This window comes from Cupressus sempervirens, chromosome 11 (genome assembly GCF_028749045.1).
Source record: "Cupressus sempervirens isolate cs-2001-9-10 chromosome 11, ASM2874904v1, whole genome shotgun sequence".
Taxonomy (NCBI): domain Eukaryota; kingdom Viridiplantae; phylum Streptophyta; class Pinopsida; order Cupressales; family Cupressaceae; genus Cupressus; species Cupressus sempervirens.
The window spans coordinates 832,475,633-832,488,249 of record NC_143128.1 but is presented as its reverse complement, the minus strand read 5'-3'; the positions used below and the strand labels follow the sequence as shown (position 1 = coordinate 832,488,249).

Genomic DNA, 12,617 nt, shown 5'->3' with positions numbered 1-12,617 from the left:
AAACTTCCAAAACTTTCCTAACACCTTTCTTTCAATAGAAAGACTTTGGATTTATAAATATTTACTCTTTCCCCTAAGGCCTTCTCATATTGCATGAAGACCCTCATGATCAAAATGGCATCTCTAGAAAAATTAATGCCAGAGGAGATTACCATCTACAAACTAAAGGTGTGTGATGTTTTAGAGTCTAGACACTACAGGACACATGTAGCCCATCTAAAGTTCCTTTCTCCATCTGTTACATCCCAAATTTTGCCCTAAATTTTAAGTTGAACATAGTCGTTGTTTTAACGAAACAATATCATGTGAAATTGAGTTAGTTAATTATAGCCGTTGTTTATTTCTTCATATCATGTGAAAATGAGTTAGTTAATTATAACCGTTGATTATTTCTTCATGATTGTGTGAAATTGAGTTAGTTAATTATAGTCGTTGTATCGATTTATTTATCATATGAAAGTGAGTTAGTTAATTATAGCCATTGTATCAATTTATTTATCATATGAAAGTGAGTTAGTTAATTATAGCTGCTGCTCATTTTTGCGCCCCACCAATATTCAAATTTTAAATGCTTACCTGCCAACGGCTAGTTCCCAGAGTTAATGTTATTTTAATGCCTGAGAAACATCAAAAAAAAATTAAAATAAATCAAACTTATGATATGTTTCAGCCGGCTTGCATCCTATCTCGTTGTTGGATCTTCTCAGGATCTACGACCCTCGCTACGTCGCCAAGAAAAGCTGCTCAATAGATATGCATAGCAACTTAGCGAGTGTTTGCCACGTGGTTCAGCGGGCCCAGTTTGGCAGTGGTGGTTTTTTGCTTTTTCGGCGCCGAGTTTGGATAAAGTCACCGGTGCTCGCTACCTCACTACTAGAAAATTCAAACAGCTCGTCATTAGCGACATAGCAAATCACCGTGAAATGAGTGTTTGGTGGGACCTCATGCGACGTGGATGCTCAAGGGGGATTCTGACCATCGGATCAATGCAAAATCAACCATCCTCGCTAACTCACTATGGAAAGTTGTAAGCTATTTACTCATAGCGACTTAGCGAGTATGGGACCCACCAATCTTCAGAATCCCTGATGTAGTTTCTTCACTCTTGGATTGACCTCAGATCAATGGCTCTTGTTAACTCGCTATGGAAAGATGCTCAGAAGATATATATAGCGAGATAGCGATTCGCTACCACGTGTCTTGTGGGGCCAAGTTTTTTCCATAAGCCACAGGGTGGACCTCGAACCAATGATACGCCAAGAATGAGTGTACAGATTAATGACACGTCGGTAGTTGGTCAATTTCTCATTAGCTAGGGCAATGACAGTGCAAAAAGTGGGCCAGTCCCTTCAGTGCATCTTTCACTATCGTCAGATCAGCATGGATCAAAGGTCCTCGTTAACTCGCTATGGGAAGATGCACGTTGTTTAGGTATAGCGAGTTAACGACCTAGCGACACGTGGATTGTGGGTCCTATTTTCCTTGGCAGGCCGCAAAAGCAAGAACTTACTGGACAAGTTGGAGAAAGGCTAGGTTTCTATTGGTCAGCACACTGACAGAGTGGGTGTATCTCCAGGACCGTCGGATGGTGGAAGATCGATGTTTCTCACTAGGTCATTATGGAAAGATGCTCGATCTTTAGCTATAGCGACATAGCAAGGATTTGCCATATATCCTCAGAGTTTTGTGGGTCTAGTTGAGGCAGTAACGGTTAGATGCAGCTGGCGGTTAGTGTAACGTCGCGGTCAGGATTCTTTGAGAAAAGTTGGTGCAGTTAGTGAAGGAAGGAATGGTCAACCATGTAAGACCCGCGAGGTGGCAGAATGGAATGAATTGATTGGCTCACGTGGCTCATCCCAGTGCCAAGATAGATTGACTAAGTTAACTTGCTGATTCACGAACTAGGAACAAAGGAAATCAAGGTTTTTTATGTATCCGATCTTCATGATCAATCCCAACCACCAGAAAATGAATGCTAAATGCGAGAGAGCACTCCACCGCCTCCGGTAATCCATCTACCTAGTCAGAGCACAGTTATGGCACCATTTGGTCTTCTCGAGACATTATTTGACACAGAAGATCAGATATCATTGCCCTAGATCTGTATCCATCATCAAATTTTCCCCATGATTGTTCTCTGCAGGACTTCAATGCAGTGGTTGAGGAGTCACTACAATTAAAGGACATCTCAGTTATGCCTGCAATATAAAGGTAGATTTTGTAAATTTTGAAAGGGTTGAAACATTCTCTCTTGTTCTCTGCTATTGCTCTACAACTCCAATGTAAAATTCCCCTTGCCTCTGAACTGTATGATTCTCTACCTTATCTCCTTCAGCCATTGGTATGAAAGTGCAAGAACTCTTTGCCTTCGTTATTGTTTTGTGGAAGTCTGTAATCTGCTTGACTGTATCTCTTTCAGCTTATGAATGACATATAAGTGAATCTTCTCTTTCCTTGTGTCATTCATTCAGCTTTTCTGGTCTGCATGTGGTTATTAGATTAAAAGCAAGTCTGAATGCGTATATCCTTAGTTTCATTCTGGTTCAATAGTGCATATATGGGTAGAGATTGGTCTGAACACTCTATTTTGGTGCATCACCTTTTTAGATTAGATTAGGTAGATTTGATTTCATGCTCTCCTTCTCCCTTTTCCTCTCCAAGAGTAGTTAGGTGCATCCTGATAGTAAGAGGAAGCCGGCCTTCTCCGGAGACTCAACCTCACAGTTCAAGTCCCACAGCTTGGAGGTTGTTTCCATGTTTCACTAGGTTGTCCTCACGCATAGGCTTTGGACAAGGGTGCAAACCTAAGTGACAACAATAGCTGTTGTATCAATTTATTCATGTTCATGTGAAAGTAAGAGTTAGTTATTCTGACATTGATGAAATCCCTAACGATCACTTGATGATTTTGAATTAGCAATTTTTAAATCTTGAATTGATGCCTTGGCAAGAATGTTGTTTTGAATGATTACAGGAGGAAGACTGAAGAGAGAGGGGAAGCGTTGCTAAACAGGGCCATCAGAAAGGGATGGTCGAATAGCTCAGTCATCAGAATCGACAAGTTTGACCTACAACTATCTTGGCAAGGTTACTAGGACTTTGCAACATATTTCATGGTGGAACCGCATGAGCTATAAGAAGAACATTTTAATAAATAAAGTAAAATAAACATAAATTCTTACCTTTAAAAGACAACAAATATTATTATTTAACTATTATTTTATATTCTCAAATACGAACATATGTAAATAATAATAAGATGACACCAATACATTATAAATAATAATCCAATGATGCCACCTTATCATTACGTACACATAAGCGTAGATGAGAAAATATAATAATAATAAAATAATAATAACTTTTACAACTTTTCATCTTCTTTCTTTCTTTCTTTCCCTCCTTTCTTTTTATCCTTTAAATCAATTTGAATGGCTTTCGAATAGAGTCTTGTAACTGAAGGAAGCCATAGAGTCAGACTCATTCTATATTACAAATTCTCTTAATCGTTTATTGGCATTCTTACTCCCTTTGCATTCGAAATCCATGCTATTAGATACCTTTGTAAATACAGAGCCAACCCGATAACATTCTGTCCAAATCAATTTAATCTCTCCTTACCACAAGTCTCAGAATAGGGTTGACAGATTATTTCAAGCGCAAGGTTCTTTTCAAATTATAGTGGAAGAGTCATGTAAATCATTTGCTGCAAACCGTGTACCTTTTACACTTCATGTTAAATTGGATACCGTATTTAATTCTTAAGCCGTCAGTCCTGATCACAATCTCTCTTAGTGTAATTTCAGCGTGTGATAATATGGCACCGATTTTACAACATAAAGTGTGTTAATATTTTAATCTGAAAATGAGAAATAATAGTTAGATTTACTCTGAATCATTTAAAGTCCATGGCAAGAAAGTTATCATCCCAGTTGGAATCAAATGCATCCTAATATATATATATATATATGAGAGTGTGATATTGAAATCAGAACACCAAGGAATTCACTAGGCGATGATGCGAGAATATGGTTAAGAAGGTGTAAAGTCTCATTGTGATTTTAATTTGAAAGCACCAAGGAATCACTGGCTTGATGGCCTGAAAATGGTGAGGTGTATGAGAATCTACAAAACAAGAATGACATCAGAATAAATAAATAACATGATAAATAATGCATTAGCTCATACATGTTCCACTCATGAAGAATGTTGTCAAGACGAGTTGGTGGAGATCGGGTTTGTAGACCCAATTTTGAAATCCTTGGCCAGGTTGGAATTAGACAAATTTGCCAAACAAGTGATCTTTGTTGATTGTCTAGATGCTTCAGTTATTTTGGCGAATAACTGTTGGGACTTCAACCCACCCGATTACTCTAATGACTAGACTTATGAACATCCCAAGCCCAATCCCAAGGTAGGGAGGGCCGTTCTAATAAATTAGAATAAGTGGGGATAAGTAATGGTCCACGGTTGGAAGGTTAAGCCTATGTCAATGCTTCTCCTCTCACCAATGTCGAGGCTTGGGCAACAAGTTAAAGAAGTTTCTCAAATTATACTGTATGTTCTTTAAAACTCTGAATGTTTAGTTATTTCATTTCAAGATGAAAGTCATTTACTTTACAAATAGCTGTTAATTTAGAAGAAGTTAAATGTTCGCAATTATCTCAATTTGTAATTAGATAGATATTTCATTTCAAGAACATCTGTTATTTAATTCCAGCTGGACATTTAGAAGTAGTTAAATGATCGCAGTACATAAATATCTCATTTTGTATTTTTAGATATTTCATTTCAAGAATATCTATTACTTACTTTCAGCTGAATATTTAGAAGTTAAAATACATTAATATCTCATTTTTCGGCAAACTCGGTAGAATATGTATTGTATATTGAATAGAGTTTTATTTCAGTTATAAACAGTTGATGGAAATCATTGTCATGTGATATGAATTAGAAATCAGTAGATTAAAACTTGTTTAGGAAAATTTGTGTGTTACACCATCTCACACTTCACCGACATGCAAAGTGCCTCCACAACAATAATGAAAAAGAATGGGGCAAGCAGATATTCCTCCTTGAGGCCCCAAATGGGCTAAAAAGAATCCATATAGAGAAATTAATTTATTAGTAAAGGATAGGAGCCAACAAGACATGGCTGTAAAATCACTTGCATCAATCTTCACAAAACCAGACTTGAATATAACTTAAAGAAGAATGTCCCATGAAACTCTATTGCAAGCTTTGTTCATATATAGTTTGAATATCATACCTTTTCTTTCTCTTAATTTTGATCAAGTGTATGGTTGCATGAGCAATTATTTTTTTATCTAATTTCTATTTGCCTTTCAAAAAACTATTATACACTTCCAAAAAAATCTCCCACCAAATCATGAGTGCATCTTTGAACTCCAAGTGTTTATACCAAAAGGACTTCATTTTGAAGGGGCCCTTAGGGGAATCTTACCATTAATGATATCCCATTTAACTACACAAAGCCTTGATATTTAAATCCTTAATTCTCTTCGTTGATGTCCAAATTTCAATAAGTTTCACACTACCACAATCTTATTCAAACTTCCAAACTTCGAATTCAAGAATTCATCCAAAGCACATATAACAAGTAACTCATCATCAACTTCCAAGTTGACATTGCCAACCACCAATTTGGCGTTGTTAAATTCCCCCTTTTCTCTACTGTGGCACTAATCCATCCTTGCCATGTCATTTTTTCTTTTCTCTATTGAAAATGGAGAGTTGTATTTCTTAATCCGATCCTCCTATTTCCCCTACTTCGTCTCATTCTCCTTAACTTTCTCTAGATTGGCACAAACCACAATTCTGTCACCACTTTTGCTCATTTTCACTATCATTTTATTAACATACCATATTTCTTAGTCCTATAGATACTATATATCTCCTCTATATTCCTTTTTTCTATTTAAAAATGCATTACATGTTAGCCATGTTAAAAATTTGCAGGATTTGTGTGTTGGATCTGTTACAAACTAGAGTTGTCGTTGCACCAAAAGATTGACCTTTCAATGCCTGATACAACCACTAGATTTATAGAACACAGGAGACAATTAAGCCATGTCATGAATCTTGAAGGGGAACGTTGGCGGTTAGTCCAACAATCCCCCCCTCAACGTTACTCGAGGGGATTTGAACCTGTGATTAAGCTTTGATACCACTTGTTACAAACTAGAGTTGTTGTTGCACCAAAAGATCAATCATTCAATGCTAGATACAACCATTAGATTTATAGAACACAGGAGGCAGTTAAGCCATGTCATGAATCTCGAAGGGGAACGTTGGCAGTTAGTCCAATAAGATCCCTAGCCCAATTTAATCTTGCTACAAATTTTCACACAAAGCGATCAAAAGGGGCTACTTCATCCCACATGAACTTAGGGAGAATCAAAGTGAACCAAGGAGAACTCATAGTGAACCTAATTATCTTTGGATAGGTTTTTTTATTTTAAATTTTTTAATCAATTCTTCACATTTGACTTTGACTATGGGACCCTAAAACAAATACCTAACCTAAAAGTGCCAACTAAAGTATTTGAAATGCTAAACAAACTCATTTTAATTTTTAACGCATTATTATTGCAAAAATCAAATGTCTTTCCTTTTTTCTTAGCTTTTATCTTGTTTTTCATTCAACAAAAAGAGCTAAAAAATTGATCTCTAAAAGTTCAGAAGCAGTTAAATGGTTATTCCTATGCATGCGCAAATGTCCATCGATGCCGAAAAAATCATAGAAGGAGATTTTTGACAAAAGTAAGTTGTCTTTCTTTTTCTCCTACATTTCTTTTTACAAACTCTCCTATTTTTCCTACAACTTTTTATTTTCCTTTCATTTTTATATGAATGTATTACAATGAATTATCCTGTGAGTATGTTAATATATTGATAATACCAGTTTCAAATGATGGGGGTTATATTTGGATTCGTGGGGGCATGATGTCAAGTATCAAGTTCATATAGTTGGATGAAAGCTCATTTGTGTGGCGCACCCATACAATCAAAGCTTTCCCTAGAAAACCTGGTACACATATTCCATTAGAGAAAATGACAGCATATATTAATGAACAAAAACAAGCAAATGAATCAGCAAGCTATGGAGAAAATCATCCTTTAGCAAAAGAGAAGGATATACACAAGGAAAAGATTTCACTAGGAAAATTATGATACCAAAAAAAACTAGTGTAAACACTAATATACATTCTGGAAATTTAGGAGGGAAATGGGAACACATGTAGAAATATCGAGGATCGAGAAGCAGCCATACCACTAAACACATAATACAGTTAAGGCAACAGAAGTTGAGCAACAGCATGTCAATAAGGAAGAGTCCAGAACACCAACAAAAAGAAGGGGATACAAAATCTTAAGAAATCTGAAAAAACATACTCGAGAAGTGGAAACACACAGCAAATGGAAACCAGAAAGACACAAGTATAGGCCTAATATGTACAGACTTGGATTGACCCTCCGACCACATCATTGGAAAAAATCAGCTAAGGTGACAATTTTTCTTGCAGAAAAAACCAAATGATTTTTTTTCTTTCAAAGAAGACCATTTGACAATTTTGACTGTAGTAGAAAACATCATCATAATACAGGTTAATTAGGGCATGTTTGTCCATAGCCAAAAGTGTTGTATGTGGAGACAGAAGGACAAAATTTGACTGCCAGAGGAAGTTTAATTGGTCCCTTTTGTCTTTTTGAATCAAAGACTGTTCATATCCTGTAATTGACTCTTTTGATCATCAGCGTCTTTTAAGAATCAAATCCATCCATCCATCCAATTCTTTGGATCTTTTAGGATCTCTTGGTAAAGTAGGAAGGAGCAACCCATAGTCAGGTGTGTTTGAGGAAATCCTTGAGATAGAAATGGAATTGCATAGCAGTGTTTGGCTGAGGGCAGCAAGCTAGTATGCATGTTTGCATGCAGTTACTGCATTTTCAAGTGTATTAATATTGTATTGACTGGATCCTGTTAGGCCCCAGGAGGGTAGCAAGCTTGTAAAGATTTGTTAGAATAAATTCACTCTTGCTGGATTGTTTCCTTATATTGGAATTTCTCCAGTGTAAATTCTTGAGCTTACCTCCTTTTGTTGTCTTAATGTATCCCCCCTTTTAGGTCATATGCAATTCTACTGCTACTCAATTACTCGATAAAACATCTAATCGATATACTCATTTGGTACGGATAGTTCTTGTTGATTACAGCCAAGTGATGTTTAATCAACCCTCAGCATAATCTTATAGTGCACTATTGTTTGATGGGATTGAAACTATCTCCTGTTGATAATAGCATGAATGGGCACTACTATGCAATAAACAAAAGAATGTTAAGGTGTGTTAACTGCACAAATGGCTATTTGATGTAGTTGATGGCCATAGAGCTAGTTTAGCGCCATTTTGAAACCTTAGTTTGTTGTTTTAATAAGCACGAAACTTAGCAACAACATAGAAGGAAAATACATATCTGTTCTTGATGATCATGCTATGGAATATCTACACCAATTATGGATCATTACGTTTCTCCTGTAGAGTTCCACAATCTATACTAATCCTGATCCTTTTAAAGCAGTCTGCAGAAGAAATCCAGTATTATGCTTACCAGGAAACATGGAAAAACCACACTAACCTCAAGTGACTCAGCATTATAGAAGAAATGCCATGTGCATGCACAAAATGCTCCTCCAAGTAGAGGTACCTGAACAAGATCATTACAAAGTTGGATAAGAAGCCAGAATAAAAAACCCAAATGACCAACTGACAACTGCAAAGAAGCACCAACAGATCAATTTGAATGTTCAATAGCATGTTTGTTCCTGCTCGATTCTAAATGCTACTTCTATTTTCCACTTTTTCAACCTACTTAGAGCAGAAAAGTTTTAACAGGGAAAAAAGAAAAGAAGGATTCATTATCTTGAGCAAACGAACAGCAAGAAAACTAACAAACTACACTGTCAAATAGTATTACAATAAATGGACGTGACATGAACATATTTCCTTCAAATTTTTTAACAATATACTGCTCTGAAAGAAAAATTTTAGAGACATTATTTTCTTTACACTTACAGATAGACCTATGTAGTCACAGTATTTGGTTGAGCTCCAGGAAGGTCCTAGTTAAATTTACAGCAAGGCTTCTCTCTCTTCATTAACTTTTACACGTCACTTTTAAACCTATGAGGACAAGTTCCAGAAAGAAGCTTAAAATAAATGTCATTTAGATCTAAGGGCTTCATATTTCAAAAAAAGAATAGTTGTTCAAGTGCAAGTTCTTACACTTATAGTATGCAGATAGACCAAGAGAGCAAACAAGAAGAAAATTATTGTTTCTCCTGAAATGGAGGTAAATCTTCTTTTCATGTTACATTCCTTGAATTAATATATCTCGCACCATCAACTGTAATTTTTGTCAAATAGTTTTGAATTTCATTACTTCAAAATTTGAAAAAGGACAAGATTCAGATATATGATTCAACCTTTCAGTATTATGAAAATTTAAATTAAGTGAAAATTACTCCCTAAGCCCAGTGAACACTCATAGACTCCCATTGTGCCCTTCAGAGAGTTAACAAAACAACAAATGTCCTACTGCTTGGTAGTGAAACACAAAAATCCCATAAAACATTCACCTCGCCAAGGGATCCACTAGTGTTTTCAAAACATTTATAATCTTATGCAATAAATTTTCTAGATCTGAAGCTGACCATTTTCACTGATAACCAGACAATATTGTGCTTTATGGATATCAGCATTCACAATATTCCCTCTAAGCTAACAACACTAATACATACACATACACAAAACATCCTAAGATATCTAGGATTAGGCACTGGACATAAGCACCCCTATCAGTTTAGAAAAGATCATCACTCTGGCACAAACCCTGAGTCCTTGTGCTTTATGTATATAATAAATTATAGTCTTTCCTTAATGAGATCAATGTTTCTCTTTAATAGTTTATAATGTTGCGGTATAATGGCTATGGGAGCATTTGTAGAAGCATGACCCAACTTCATGACCCAACTTCAAATCTCCCCACTACAGTTTATTCGAACTAATTGTTAAATATCACATAAACGTAGTCCACAACTAACACCACATTAAAGGAAATCACTTATCCCACCTTATACTTACCATTTAAAATAAATCTCTCCCCAATGTATTGAATTTTCTTTCTGTTCTCTAACACTGAGTTCCTGGATCTAAGGCCAGCCATACCGATCAAGTAACAAATGACAGAGAACAGAGATAAACAACAATCTATGCAAATGCATTCACTCATCGTACTGAACTACATAATATCTGCAAACGAAACTTTTAAGTAGCATCCATGATTTCGACAGAAGTATAGAATAACTAACCATGCCCCACGACAGCCCTTTCCAGGCTTTGTATCCCGGCTTATCACCATACTGCCAAACCAAAACCATGGCCGTCATCCTGCACAATAGTATTCCAATACGCACGTGACTGCCTTGCATCAAAAACATCTGAATTAATTTCAGATATTAAATTATAAATATTCCTTAAGGTGAATTTGATTGAAAATTGTGCAATGTAGTTTCTAGGCAATCAACATCAACCCATATTTGTAGCAGTAGATTGAAATATCGGTCAATGTACATTGGTGTAAATTGTCAGGAAATTACGTAGCAGAATCCCAAAATAATCATCATGTACTTCGATACACAGCAGAAACGATAACTAATAAGTGAAAAAGATGGCATGCCTTTATTCGAAACAACTAAAATTCAAGCCATGACCTCACCCAAACTTACCCAGTAAAACCAATTGATTAAAAGTAAAAAAAGAAAAAACTTTTAAAATTCTAGCAATAAATCTGAAGTACAGCGGAGGCTGAATTGTAATCTACCATTCCACAACGCTCGAGACATGAATAGCCCACGTAGGCAGAGACAATGCATTATTAGGCTCCTGCGAAATCAAGGATTTAACACCTTCCAATTGGGACTCAATCCCAGCTGCATAGCAGTCTCTGGTAAATGCAAGTGTGAAGAATAAGGCAGAGCAAGTTCCAAGAGATATACTCGTCTTCTTCGTTGGTGTAAGTAACAACATGGGCTTGATAGAAAGCTTCAAATCCTTAGTAGCATCTGCCCCTTCTCCGATTATATTTTTGGAAAGGGACTTTTCCGGTTTATTGTGAATGTTGTTCTTGGAGATGTTAGAGTTGGTTATAGGGGAAGGGTGCTTGTAATGTAGAGCAAAGCGCGGTGTATGCGCAAACAGAGCTGTCATCGCGTCGTTTTACACTGTTTGGGTCCGTTTATGCTCTACCCCCGACGAGGTTTATGAGGGAGTGGAGTTGTGATGCTATTTGATGCTATTTTACTTGCAGGTTTGAAGTCAAATTTATTGATTATTGCTTTATGAATAGCAAGTGATAAGAAAGTATTTATCTTCAAATAAATTGTATTCAAGATGATTGGAAGATATTCATCTTTTATAACAATGATTCTAGTATAATGTTAGGCGATATTCATGGTGATAAAGTACTAATTCTTAATACTATTATTCAATTAATTAAGTTTTTTTAAGATTTTAATTATTAGAATATATTTTATCATTAAGTCAAATAATGTTATTGTTATAAAGATTCAAAGTATTATTTATTATTTTAATTTAAACTACTTAATCGTGAATAAAACTGTAAGTATTATGATGTGAGGTAATTTTGTATTATAGGACAATTTTTAATTTTTAAAGAGTTTCTATTCTTTAGTTTTGAAATTTTCAGCATGTATTTTTAGGTTGGTCATATGTTATACAATTGTTGCTTGAAAAAATATTTCAAGTGATTTTTTAATATTATTATTACTAAAAACTAATGAGACCACCAATTTTCCGAAAACTTTGAACTTCAAATATTAAGATTGTGTTCACTTCAATACTGAAAATATTTAAGAAAAAGTTCATTTTTATAAGACATCTACTTAACATAGAAAAATGAATCAATGCATATCATGCACATCTATTAATATAGATAAGAAATTTCTAATGTATTTATCTATTTCAAAATTAATTTAATGACAATAATAATTATATATCATTTTAGATTTTAAATGACTAGAAATTCATTTAAAGATAAAGTTGTAAGGGTAGGAAAGAAAAGAAAAAATAAGAGAAATTGTATAGAGGAAGATGTAGAAGTTAAAGAAAATAAGTGAGGTATTAACTAACCAAAATCAAGTTTTTGGATTCTTCCTTTTTTGTTATGCTATATATTGTTCTTCACTTAAATAGTAGAGTCCCAATAAACAAGAAAGTGTCTTAGAAGGCCTTAAGGTGTCATATATCTATAAAAGTGTCATGGAAAGTGTAGAAGTATCTTAACTCTACATAAGTTCATTTAAAACTCGTGCCTTGAACTTCTAGATTGTAGTTAAGGGAAAATAAAGGCTAACATTTCACATAAGATTCAATTCCAAAATTTATGTATAAATGCATAGTTGAAAACAAAAGAAATACATAAATCAAATAATTATATTATTTTCTCATACGAGGAATATTACATATATATGTATGTGTGTTGTGTGTGTATCATTTTTTACTATCTTGTCGATACA

The 12,617-nt window shown here is 35.1% G+C and overlaps 1 protein-coding gene across 2 annotated transcripts in view; it reads right to left on the bottom strand.

The window, feature by feature from the left end:
• LOC149532142 (YCF49-like protein) overlaps nucleotides 1-11,468 on the bottom strand; it is a 79,634-nt gene extending 68,166 nt beyond the window's left edge. Inside the window, exons 1-3 of one of the 2 annotated variants that reach the window (XM_089810808.1) lie at nucleotides 10,904-11,468; nucleotides 10,392-10,470; nucleotides 8,660-8,728 (exon numbers count right to left, since the gene is read on the bottom strand). In XM_089810808.1, the coding sequence (XP_089666934.1) occupies nucleotides 8,660-8,728; nucleotides 10,392-10,470; nucleotides 10,904-11,289 (534 nt within the window). In that variant the 5' untranslated portion in view covers nucleotides 11,290-11,468. Of the gene's footprint in view, nucleotides 1-8,659; nucleotides 8,729-10,391; nucleotides 10,501-10,903 lie in introns of both variants that reach the window. The other variant, XM_089810807.1, reaches the window with a different exon arrangement.
• Between the last annotated feature and the right edge of the window lie 1,149 nt (nucleotides 11,469-12,617).